This window comes from Gigantopelta aegis, chromosome 3, assembly GCF_016097555.1.
Source record: "Gigantopelta aegis isolate Gae_Host chromosome 3, Gae_host_genome, whole genome shotgun sequence".
NCBI lineage: Eukaryota > Metazoa > Mollusca > Gastropoda > Neomphalida > Peltospiridae > Gigantopelta > Gigantopelta aegis.
In genome coordinates this window covers 69,080,796-69,093,592 of record NC_054701.1, presented here as the reverse complement: position 1 = coordinate 69,093,592, position 12,797 = coordinate 69,080,796, and the positions used below count along the sequence as shown (strand labels likewise).

Here is a 12,797-nt window from a genome sequence, read left to right as displayed (position 1 = left end):
TTTTCCACAAGTGTTGCATGGCTTCAAAGTGCTGTGGGGGACAGTATGCAGTATCCAGTGTAAACAAAGTGCACATATTCTCAGTCAAATCCAGTGTGACAGTTCAGAATACAAAGCAACTCCCCAGCCCAGAATCACATCACAAGAAAAAGAAAAAACCCACTCTCAACTTGACCAGCGATGAAGTTGGACGTTATTTCGTGCGTTCTCGGCCTACCCCCCCCCCCCCCCCCAAAGGGGGGTTTTGATCGCTAGTTATGGATCGCTGTTAGAGTACCGCGTCACGTACACCGGGTCACAGGCAACAGCGAACTTGGTTTATGGCGACGCGGCTACAGCCAAGAGGAAGGGAACTAGGAAGAGGAAACGTGCGCCAGGGGCGGCTCAGGCGGGGACAAAGCTGGCGGCTCAACCGCCAGTGGCGGTCCCGTCTGCGTCGCCGCCCCCACCACGACCAAACCGGACGGATCGACGGGAGGCGACTCGCCAACCAGCCGGACCGACTGTTCAGATGCGGGAAGTGGAGCAGCCAACCAGTGCACCGCGACCAGCGTCACCTGTTCCCGCTCGTCGTTCGTCTGCGTCGAGACCCCCACCCACGGGGGACTCCGCGACGGCGACTCTGGTGGATGTGGGGGCTGTTAAGAGGAAAGCCGTGACCCCCCCCCCCCCCCCCCCCCCCCCCGGGGACCAACCAGCCAAGACGCGGCCTTCTACTTCCTCTTCGGGTGACTGGAGAGTGGCAGCGCGGAAGATCAAAGGCCAGTACTCTAAGTACTTGGTGGGAGACGTCACGGACCCCGACAGACTGCCAGGCGGGGTCTACGAGGAAAACTTCAAGACGTTTCCCGATGGCCACCAGGTCGTCATCCACACGGTCAAACTACGGGGAGTGGAAGCTATTGTAGTGACGTCGCGCCGGGATGATCTTTACCGACAGGGTTTCCTCAGCCATGACATGGATAACAACACCATCCACAGAATCATGAAGATCGTCACCGGCGCCCAGTACCCACAGATGGCCCACTGCCTTAGCACCCACAGCTACAGGAGACTGGTGCCTCACTTTGAGGAGAGGAACAACATCACCTCCCCGTAGATGCTGTGCACCTAAACGGCCTTAACGAGGCCACTCGCGTGGACATATCGATCGGACTTTAAACTTTTAGATCTGCCTTCAAAATGTTATGTCGAAATTACTTTTTTTTTTTTAAATATTATTAAATAGTCCAATCCTCTCTTCTTTCTCTTATTTAATTTTGGACTGTCCTTCTAAAATGCTCCAAATTATATAAATATTCGGCCGAGCAGTCAATTCTTTTTTATTTTTGGCTTGTAACCGTTTTATTTTTATATATTAACTTCTTTACTAATTGCTATTTTCAAAATTCTGCTCAGTTTCAACCTCATTCCCCCCCCCCCCCCTCCCCCCATCCCGAGTCAGGCCACCGATCTTATCGGAGGTCGGACTCGGGATGTGGGCGTTCGAAACCCTAGTGGTATATGGGCACGTTAAACTAGTTATCATCATCATCACAAGAAAAAAAAAAAAATTCGCATTCATTACATTTGAACTTATTGTCGTGCTTATATCCAATTAAGGTTGAAGCACGCTGTCACTGGTACACACCTCAGCTAGGCTGGCTGTCCAGGATAGTGAGTTAGTTGCTAGTGGTTACAAGTTAGTGAGAGAGAAGAGGGTGTAGCGGTCTTCCACCTACCCATTGAGTCGTTAAATCTCTCTCTGGGTGGGAGCCGGTACCCGGTACCGGGCTGCGAACCCTGTACTTACCAGCCTATGTCCGATGGCTTAACCACGACATCACCGAGGCCATGTTTTGGGCAACCGAATGGGTCTGAGGCCATGGGCATAGTTGATATTCTAATATAACTGGCACATAAGCCGGTTTTCCATTGGTTAATTATCGTTGTAAATCAGGCAACCAATGTTTACTGCGATGACAAAATTCCGAGGACTCATCTGGTATGCTGTCACTTAGCCTCATGTGTGGTGTTTTCGTTCTATATTAATTCCGCGTCTTCCATTATATTTAAATGTTGATATAAATAATTTTCAAAAATATTACTAACTTCATATGAAATTATTATTATTATTATTATTTTATTATTATTTCGTGCCACTGTAATTTATAACACTTTGTTAGCAGCAATGAACACTTACCCACCTCAAGTAAGGTCCGGTTACTGATCGATCGCAGCAGTCAATTCGATGTGTCGTGTTGCCTGCTCTTCTAGTCTGTGATTCCAAAATTACACATACAGGTTCATCAGAAATAATTGTATCATCATCTGAAGTGCATCAGGTTAGTTAAGACAACATAATTGACAAAGAAGACAATATGTAAATGACTATCGATGTTTTAAACGCATTTTTAAAAAACATTAACTACTTTAAAATATTGCAACATGTTGGAAAAAGGCACGAAAATAATACTTACCCTTTCGTAAATAAATATTATTTTATGTATTTATAAAAAATAAGTGAAAATATGTTAGTAAAAGTTATAAACTTGTAGATCCACCCTATCAATGTAGTTTTGTCCGAAATGCCTTGAAATAAGTTAAGAATATATTGAACTTTGGGTTTTGAAAATGATCTGTGAACCATGATTAAAATACAAAGTTAAAGCAATACCCAGAACAGTGTAAAGTGGTTTACGTCGTTTCTATATACATGGACATGAAGCCGATGTACATCGAAAATAAAGACTTTTAAAAAACCCCAATTTGCTGGGGGTAGTAAATAGAATAACAAACTCGGTACCAGTTATTATAAAATGTATGTCCCTCGTGAAATAATGTTCACTTGTCACTTGCTAAATTTCGTGACGTGAAAATTATTTCACTCGGGACATAAATTTTACAATAACTGATAACTTGTTTATTATCCTCTATTTACGTCAAACTGTTATTTTACAATATCGTAAATAAGAAGGTTTTTAAGATTTGTGGAATTTCTTCAATAAAAACACAAAGTTATTACATAATACCTAATAGGTGTAGTATTTGAATAGGGATAATATCACTGTGTTTGGTTGTTAACTATAAGGATTTACCACAAAAATATCGCCCCCAAATCCAAATTTTGTGATAAATCCTTATCTATAGTTAACAACGAAACACAATGATATTATCACCTAACTATAAAAGGGTTGTAAGTAATGTGTAATTTAACCGCAAAAACTGTAATAGTTAAAAATAGTTTACACTAATAATTACGATCAGTACCTTTATAAGTTTTCTTATTAAAACATGCTTTCTTCTTCATTATTATCATCATCATCATCATCATTATTATTATTATTTATTATTGTTATTATTATTATTATTAGTGGTAGCAGTAGTAGTAGTTTTATTATCAGCATCATCTTCATCTTAGTTTTATTATTATGACCATTGGTGATGGTGGTAGTAATAATTATTGTGGTGGTAATAGTAGTGGTCGTGGCGGTAATAGTGATAGTCGTGGTGGTGGTGGTGGTGGTGGTAGTAGTAGCAGCAGCATCGACAGCAGTAGGAGTTATTATTATTATTATTATATTATTATTATTATTAATATTATTATTATATTATTATTATTATTAATATTATTATTATATTATTATTATTATTATCATCATCATTACTATACACAAACTGTCATTGTAGATCAATCCATGAACATTAGCTCTACCTGGGCGTACAACTGTGCGTTATGCAGTGGTCAATGTAAGTCCTGTGATTCAGGTTGGTATGGAGAAAACTGTACAGAAAGATGCATAAACTGTGGACAGGACGGCTGTAATAAAACAACAGGTATTTGTATTGAATGTAAAAGTTATTATTGTGGAACAAACTGCACAGAAACTTGTCCGAAGACTTGTTCCAGGAGACGCAAGAAAAGAAGTGTATGCCACCGTGACACTCGGCATTGTTTGAGTGGCTGTCAAAAAGGGATGTGGGGTGATCGCTGCGATATCCCATGCAGCAAAGGATGTTTGAATCGTGACTGTCGTTTCGATGGTATCTGTCACTGCAGACCTGGATACACTGGTTCAGAATGTATAGCACCGCGAATGGATGAAGAATTACCTGTAGCCGATCCAACAAGTATAACAAGTGCAACTGATAACTATAATGGACTGAATACACGTGAGTATACCCTGTACCCTCTATTACTTCAATTCCCCACCCCAACTATTGCACTTTTATACAGGCACTGTTAGAACACTGAACTTTTGTTTGCAAATTTTGTATCGTGTTTCCTACCCCCCCCCCCCCAAAAAAAAAAAAACCCACAACAAAAACAACAAAAAACCCAAACAAAAACAACAACAAACAAACAAACAAAAACAACAACAAACAAAACAAAACAAAACAAAACAAAACCAAACAACAAAAAACAAAACCAACAACAACACAACCAAAACAAAAGAGAACAAAAACCAACAACAAAAAAACATAAACAACTAACAACAAAATCTTTGTTTAACGCACAAGAATCAAATACAAAAGTGCTGAATAACACTTAATTTTGATGGTCCACACTTGAAAGTGAGTAAAGCTTGCAGGTAGCAATAACAATCGCATGCTCGCTTAGCCTTACAAAACGTTTAACATTTGGTGAAATAAACATTGTTCTCTTCTTCAAACTTGCTTATGGACCTCATTAGGCTTTCCATCCACATTAAATAGTTTATTAGTGACACTGTGTGACTAAAGCTGTGTGGCTACCCGCAGCACATATGGAATTATGGAGTACAGATCACCTCTACAAATAATACGGTCGCAGTGATAGCATTAGTAACGTCACTATATATGCATGTTAATGATTAACATTGGTACCCACTTTTATGATTTCTATAACAATCATTAATTTGACAATATAAATATTTATGATCCTGAATTAACACACGGTTCGTACGCGCCTGGAAAACCCTTGAAAACCCTTAAAAATAAACTAATGTATTCCAGTGCTTGAATACCCTTGAAAATCATCTTGCGGTCTGGAAAAACCCTTGAAAATGATAATTTGATGTCAAATAAAATATAAACGCCTAAAACGGAGGCTTTATTTACTTTATTTAACATGTAATTAAATTATTTGTTTCATTTCCGCGGCACAATCAAATGCCAATCGTCCGGCCAATCGATGTTTACCGGCTCAGTTGACGTGTAAATGTTTGTTGTTGTTTTTTATCTCGCGATGTGAGAATCACACGGCCACGAGATCAAGCGACAGCGTCGCCATATTGGAAAAGAAAGTTTGTCACTTTTTGCCGCTGGGTATTTAGCAAGTTCAGGGAGCGTGTCAAGTTAATGAATATACATGTGTATTGTAAACCCACAAAGATGGTTGGCACTTGCGTGTTTAACGACCTGTGAAAACTCGGTACGGTCCTGGAATTTTGGTAAAGTTGACCTGGAAAGTGCTTGAAAAACCCTGGAATTTTGACTTCCTTTAAGTGTATGAACCCTGTTAACACAATTAAAATATATGTTGCTTTTCATACAAAAAGTACAATGATAAATGATATTTTGAATTTGGTAAAATAGTTATAAATCTTTCAAAATTGTATTAACAGTTTCGCTTAGCAACTTAAAGTTAACAAGGAGAGTTATACAAATCAAGGGAAATCGACTTTTCGTCAGAATGCATTTAGCGACTCCGTCCAAGTTGGAGCCGTTTTGGTGTATATTTTAGCTGATTTCACTAATTAATGAAGAAAATGATTGGAGCACCAGATACACAGCTACATTTCGTTTATATGTGTGGTTCAAGAAATGCCCCAGTATTTGTAAACACTTAAATATTTTGGACTAGTTGTAAGGATACTGAAATAAATCGAAGTATTTAAAAATGTCGAGACATTACATTTCATGACAATATTTAACACTCACAAAAATATGATCATGCAGTGTCTTTGATACACTTTGATAACAACGAAATTAAGCAAATATACAAACAATATATGTATATTCGTATAAACCTTTCTGCGTATTAGGCCAACCCCTGTACATAGGTTGAACGACTTGTCTATCGACATCGGTTGCTATGCCCATTATGAATAGAATAAGTTAATTAAAATCAGGACATACTCTAATTTTGGGTGTTCGAAACAAACTACACTGTAAGCTAGATCTAGACGTGTGTTAAGCATGACAAGGCATATATCCTCTCGGCCATTCAAAGTGATGTTACATTATTGCACGACTATTATACTATTTCATGTATCACAGCTGGCTAACCAGTGCTAGTTCTAATAATTATTTCAAATCATCTTTTTTTAACTGTTTCGTAAACCAGTGGCAAATTTATAAATTCTTAGGGTGTCAACGTTTTACATAAATTTGCTAACTGTAAGTTCCATGCAATAGCTTCTGGTACCAAATTGTAATTAAACTTATATTGTTTCCAATGAGGATGGTATGCAATTAGTGGTGCATATCAGGGCCGTGACTAATTTTATATTAGGGGGAGTACAACACATATTGTTTGGAATATTTACTGAGTGGCGCAGGTGCTCCCATATTCCTAACCACAGCACTGTCCAGGACATTCTAACTTGGGAATTAATCCGGCTATTAAAAGCGCTATCATACACATGTAGCAATCATTGCATGAACTAAACTAAGGACAATGCTCATATATGTCAAATAAACCAATGCAAATGTATAATCTGCTAGGTAATTACTAATTACCATATGAGTGCTTCCTTGATTTAAAAAATCTTATTGTAATAAGTGGGTTTTATATTATCTGGTTTCTCTAGTGTGTGCAAATACGATTTCGAGTAAAACAAGCATGCTCAGAATGAATGAATGAATGAATGAATGTTTAACGACACCCCAGCACGAAAAATACATCGGCTATTGGGTGTCAAACTATGGTAATGCAAATAAATAAAGTGATGATCAACATCATATAAAAATTCAAGGTTTAAACAAAAACAGTGTAAAGAACTGTGCAAAAATACAAATACAAATATCACAGAATTTTACGGACACCGAATTTTACTCTAAACTTCAATTTTGTGCTGTATTGGCCATTCTCAAAGAGAATGTTACACCCCTGCACCACGGTGAGGTTACAGCACACGCAGGGGAAGCATGCTCAGAGTACGGCCAAAGCAATACATGACCCCTACGACGTCCAACAACTTTTCTTATCTCTTAAGTTCACGGCAATAACTCTAAAAATGAGTAAATGGCTATGAAAGTCAGTCTTGATCTGTAAAAGCTACATTCAAAATATCAGCTCAATAGATTAAGGCATTGCGAAAAAAAAACGGGAAGCGAGTTTCGTTATCTCATAAATTCAAGAGCCATAACTCTGTGAAAATTAGTTCATCGCCATGGATGTCAAACGTGATCTGTAACTACATAATAAAGGAATAATAAAAACAAAATTCAGCTCAATATTTTGAGGCATTGCGAAAAATAAGTCTTGAAAACAAATTTTCGAATCTCCTGAGTTCAAGGGCCATAACTCTGTCAAATGTTAAAATCGTCATGATCTGTAATAGTATCTAGAAAAGCTATATGCAAAATTTCAACTCAATATCCTGAGGTATTGCGAAAAAAGTCCGAAAAACTATATGTGGGACGACAGACAGACAGACAAACAGAAGGACGGAGATGAAACATGTAGTCCTTTCCCAAACCCCATCCCACCCCCGGTTTGACCGGTATTGAAATAATAATGGCTTCGACGTGTAGATTTGCCTGTTTCCAAACCTCTAAAATTATATTTTGAATAAGCATTTATATAAAGAAATGACTGAACTGTTTTCAGATTTCCCAGGTCTGCACCAGGTTTTACTATTACTCGAATCTTCATAATTCACATGGACATTATTTTTAGGTGGAGGATTCTGTTTATAATACTGTCAGCATATCAGGATTGCATTGTGCACGCTATTTGATTAGGAAACTGTTTTATGCTAACACAAAGTGTTCAATCTTTTTCCAGATCAAGATGGTGTTTCCAAACCAGGGTTTTATGTACTTCTTTGTACTACAGTTATCTTGATTTTGATAACAATGATGCTGTCATTTCTGTTGTAAGTATATTTGCACTTATTCATGAAGTAAATTATGATGTAAACGAGGTTATGCTTGTTATGATACCGTTGTGTGTGTACACGTCTGTATATTCATATACAACACACAACCATGTACATGTATGTATGTATGTATGTATGTACATGTATGTATGATATTGTATTAACTACACATATATTCTTCTTTGTCTTCATGTAATCATTAAATAAAACTACAATGCTACTCTTATATACATTTTGATATATTAGTACAATATCCTAGTACGTTTGTGTATACTAGTAAAATGAAGTCTGTTTTGTTAGAATGATATTTTTTCCACATCAAATAGTACATGTATTTACAAATTGTGACTCGCCCGATATATATTTATAGAATTCCTTTGAAGAAGGTTTGTTATAGATACTGTATACAAAATGATATTCTTATCTTTACCAACTCTTCAATATATATATATATATATATATTCTTCAAAAAAAGTAGGGGAACTCTAATAAGAATGTACAATTGCCAAAATTGTAAGGTATATTAGCTGTGGAGAATGGTTATATGATAATAGTGAATTAATTGGGCAAACATTACAACTGGTAGTTCAGTCTTAGAATAGGTTTTATGACCATCAAAGATATTGAAGGACGATTGGGGTCAGAAGTGAAATGTAAAAGTTGACGGGTTTTTTTATCAGTAAATCGCAAATTCAAACAATAAAAATGACTAAAAACAAAACAATATCAACTGTATAATCAACAGAATGAAAAAGATTGACAGAAATAATGTTCCACGGTGATTAATCGACCTTGCTGGAACTTGTCAAAATCGAGAATGACACCCCACGCACGTGTACGGGGCAACTGTATGATGCACATGTAAACTATTGAATGTGTTTCGGTGTGTTAATAAACAGACCTGCTGGACGTTCTTTACTAGGATGTCTGTGGTCAAAACGTATGTTCCGTCTAGTAGTTGATATTTCAGGTTCCCCTACTTTTTTTTTGAAGAGTATATACAAGTATATATATATATATATATATATATATATATATATATATATATATATATAGATAGATATAGATATATATAATATATATACAGTGGACTCGTCTAAACCGGATTCTGTGTAATCCGGATCTCTGCGTAAACCGGTCCATTTCTAAAGCCCCGTCCAGCTACCGTTTATCTCTGAGGTATAAATCTCTGCTTAATCCGTAATCGGTCTACTGCGGACTCCGGATCAAAAATCAAGAACAAAAGAACCATTCATGTATTAATTACCTCTGTTTCACCGGATTGGGATTTGACTGAACGACGAGCTGCATAATTAGTTGAACAATGATAGTCAATTGCCAAGTAAACAGGACGCCGTCGCAAGATCAAATACAAAATGTAATCGCACTCGTGTGAAGTTTACTCTTATTGCGATAGGCCGTTAGATCAATAGGATTAATATTAGTGTGTGTGTGTGTGTGTGTGTGTGTGTGTGTGTGTGTGTGTATTTTGTGTTGTCTTCTTTCATTTATAATGGCGGAGCGACCCAAAAAACGGCAACATATCGAACTTTGGTTTCAAGCTAAAATCAAATTAATACAAGAATTTGATTCAAATCCATAGTTAAAACAGAAAGATTTAGCATAAATTTTTTAATTCGTACGTACGAATAAACAATGTTTTAGGAAATAAAATGAAATTTAACCTAGTACAAATATTAGAACGACCAAAAACACGTTTAAAGTTTTGCCACTAATATTTTATGCAGAAAAATATATTTGATATGTAATTACAATCGTTAAAAAGTCTCTGTTAGTCGATAACATCTTACAAATTGCAGCAAACTCAGGAATGTCCCTTTAAGTATATTTTTTATGTCTGTGAAATAATCGATTGCAAGACTGGCTTGTATGACTGTGTTTCCCAAATGGACTATTTCGACGGTACGAATTGAGTCCGGTTTAGACAGTCCACTGTGTATATATATATATATATATATATATATATATATATATATATATATATATATATATATATATATATATATATATATATATATAAATAAATAATATGAATTATTGATTTTCTGTCATGTGCAGGGTCTACAGGTTGAGAACATACAAGAGGAAATATGCCAGAGATCTAGAGGATATGCTGCAAAGAGATACCTTTTGCAGGAAATAGACCACTCCTATGTAAGACATACTTTTGAAAATTGCGTGAACGATCATTGATTATCACGTGTTTGAAAACATCTTGTTTAAACAAAATGAGTTACCTGGCATTTTAAAGGAACATTTTCAATTCTCAGAGGACTGCTATAAACAAGTACAGGGGTGTAACCGAGTTTTAATAACCAGTCATATCAAGGGAAAGATAAGTATTACTGGCAAAGAAACAGCATTTGATCCCAGAATATTACCTACACATACCCTGTTGTAATGCCCCAAATCTTGACCCACCGTGTGGAATTACTATAAATGTCCATGTACCATATGTAAATAGCACAAATGTTAACTCACCTTATGTTTGTTCAGCAAATGTCGATGCATCAACTGTAAATATTTTATAAAAATGTTGACTCACCTTATAATACATAAACTGCACAATAATGCTAAACGTATGAACGAAGCTGATCACTGAATAAACAAAAAGAGAGGCAAATATGTAATCTATTGGATGTCAAACTGTGGTAAAGATTACTTAAAATAAACACGTACAAGACACATTTGATAGACAGACAAACGGACAGACGGACATACAGATCGGCAGGAGACTAACAAGTATTACAGTGTCACATGCTGTACATAAACCATGTAATATAAATATATGTATGCAGAGGTTAAAAGATGCAGCATCCGGTCAAACGGCCTACGAGACACTCGAAACATTTAGAATTCTAAAATATTTTAAAATACATTGTGCTAACTACTAAGTAAAACAATTTAATGTGGTTGTTATAGAATATAATACTGATGCTAAATTTGATTTGGGTTATTCAATAAAAGAAATCATAAAATTGTTATACACTAAGTTTTTTTCTCTTGAACATGGTTAAAAGAGTAGTTTAACCAAGTTGCCAGAACACAGAAGTGATTTAAACTGGCCCATAGGTCTTAATTCAAGAACGTTAGGGTGTATTATAGAGGCTGCATCCCATAACTTCATTCTTAAATCTGAACAGAAATTACACCTGATCAACAAGTTAAACTAATCTTCTATGATATTGTGGTTACAACATTTACAACTACGACTATTTAACGGGGTTATCGGCCTTGTAAATCTACCAATTTCAACTTCCAAGGGTAAGATGCTGCATCGAAATTTAGTTTATTGCTGGTGGGTTATTTGTTTCCAGAGTTCGGCACAACTTGGCGTGATAGAGAGCCCTGTTCTTGTTTTCTGTGAATGTCCCCATTGTAACAGACAGCCACCATGCATAGAATCACTACTGTAGACATATACAGTAGCTCCCAGTAGAAATATACAGTAGCATTGCTATGTGAAGGAACTCCTCATCTCCCTGCCCATGACCTGTCAAAATGTGGCACTACGGCATGATATGCTACTGTGGAATGGGCAAGGGATCTGTGACGACTATGTATGAGTTATCTTCAATCTGCAATACAGGCTCACCTTCCACTGATGTCACAATTACTTTCATTTCTGCCTGTTTTGGCATGATGAAAACCAAGGACATGCCAACGACCACATAACTCACGATTCAGATATGAATGCAAGTTAAAAAAATAAAATCCAAGCCATTCTGGGAAATGCTTTTGCTAAGTTAAAGGGACATTCCCAAGTTTTCTGCAATGTTTAAGATGTTATCGACTAACAGAGACTTTTTGACGATTGTAATTACATATCAAATATATTTTTCTGCATAAAATATTAGTGGCTGTATATTAAACGTGTTTCTGATCTTTCTAATATTTGTACTAGGTTAAATTTCATTTTATTTCCTAAAAAAATAATTTCGTACGTACGAATTTATTTGAAGACAAAATCCAGTTGGTGCCCAGCCATGTTAGTATCAGGGGTAATGAAAAGGCAGATTCTGCTGCCAAGTCTGCTTTGGATTTGCCTCATGCCAGGGTTGGTGTACCGTATACTGATTTTAAATATAGTATTAACCAGTTTAACTTTTCGACTTCGCAACATGATTGGGACGGTGCGGTTGCGAACAAGCTTCATGCCATCAAGTCGGTCTTGGGAGAGTGGCAGTCCTCCTATAGACAGTGCAGGAAGGATGAGGTAGTCTTGTGTCGTGCTCGCATTGGCCATACTTACTTGACCCATTCATTTATTTTGAAGAAAGATCCTCCACCTCAGTGTGAGCACTGTCAGTGTCTTCTGACGGTATTCCACATTTTGGTGGAGTTTCCTCATCATGAAGAAACTCAAAAAGATATATTTGATCAAAGAAATGTGACAGAATCATTTCGATTCCATCCAGAATTTATTTTACATTTTCTACGCGATACTCACTTTTATTGTAAATTTTAATATCATCTATCTGCGATATTTGTATTTTTGCACAGTCCTTTACACTGTTTTTATTTATGGCCCTGTCACACTATAGCGTATGAGAGAAACGTATGAGTTGCGTAAAATAATTTTCATACGCACAAGAAGCCCTTGAAAATGCAGAATTGTGCGTATACTTACCGTATTTAACCTATGAGTAGCGTGTGGCCAGCGTATGACCAGCGAATGTCAGGAAATGTTAGCCTATGGGCAGCGTACTC

General features: G+C 36.8%; 1 protein-coding gene across 1 annotated transcript; it reads left to right on the top strand.

The window, feature by feature from the left end:
• The first annotated feature begins 3,742 nt into the window (after positions 1–3,742).
• LOC121368980 lies at positions 3,743–11,216 on the top strand. The gene is made up of 3 exons (XM_041493766.1): positions 3,743–4,152; positions 7,973–8,063; positions 10,146–11,216. The coding sequence occupies exons 1-3, from the start codon at positions 3,957–3,959 to the stop codon at positions 10,228–10,230; spliced, it is 372 nt and encodes a 123-aa protein (XP_041349700.1). The 5' UTR covers positions 3,743–3,956; the 3' UTR covers positions 10,231–11,216.
• The last annotated feature ends 1,581 nt before the right edge of the window (positions 11,217–12,797 follow it).

Coding starts and splice junctions, on each gene's coding strand:
- LOC121368980 (XM_041493766.1), top strand. CDS start 3,957: ATGTGGGGTGATCGCTGCGATATCCCATGCAGCAAAGGATGTTTGAAT. Junction 4,153..7,972: donor CTATAATGGACTGAATACAC/GTGAGTATACCC, acceptor ATCTTTTTCCAG/ATCAAGATGGTGTTTCCAAA. Junction 8,064..10,145: donor ATGATGCTGTCATTTCTGTT/GTAAGTATATTT, acceptor TGTCATGTGCAG/GGTCTACAGGTTGAGAACAT.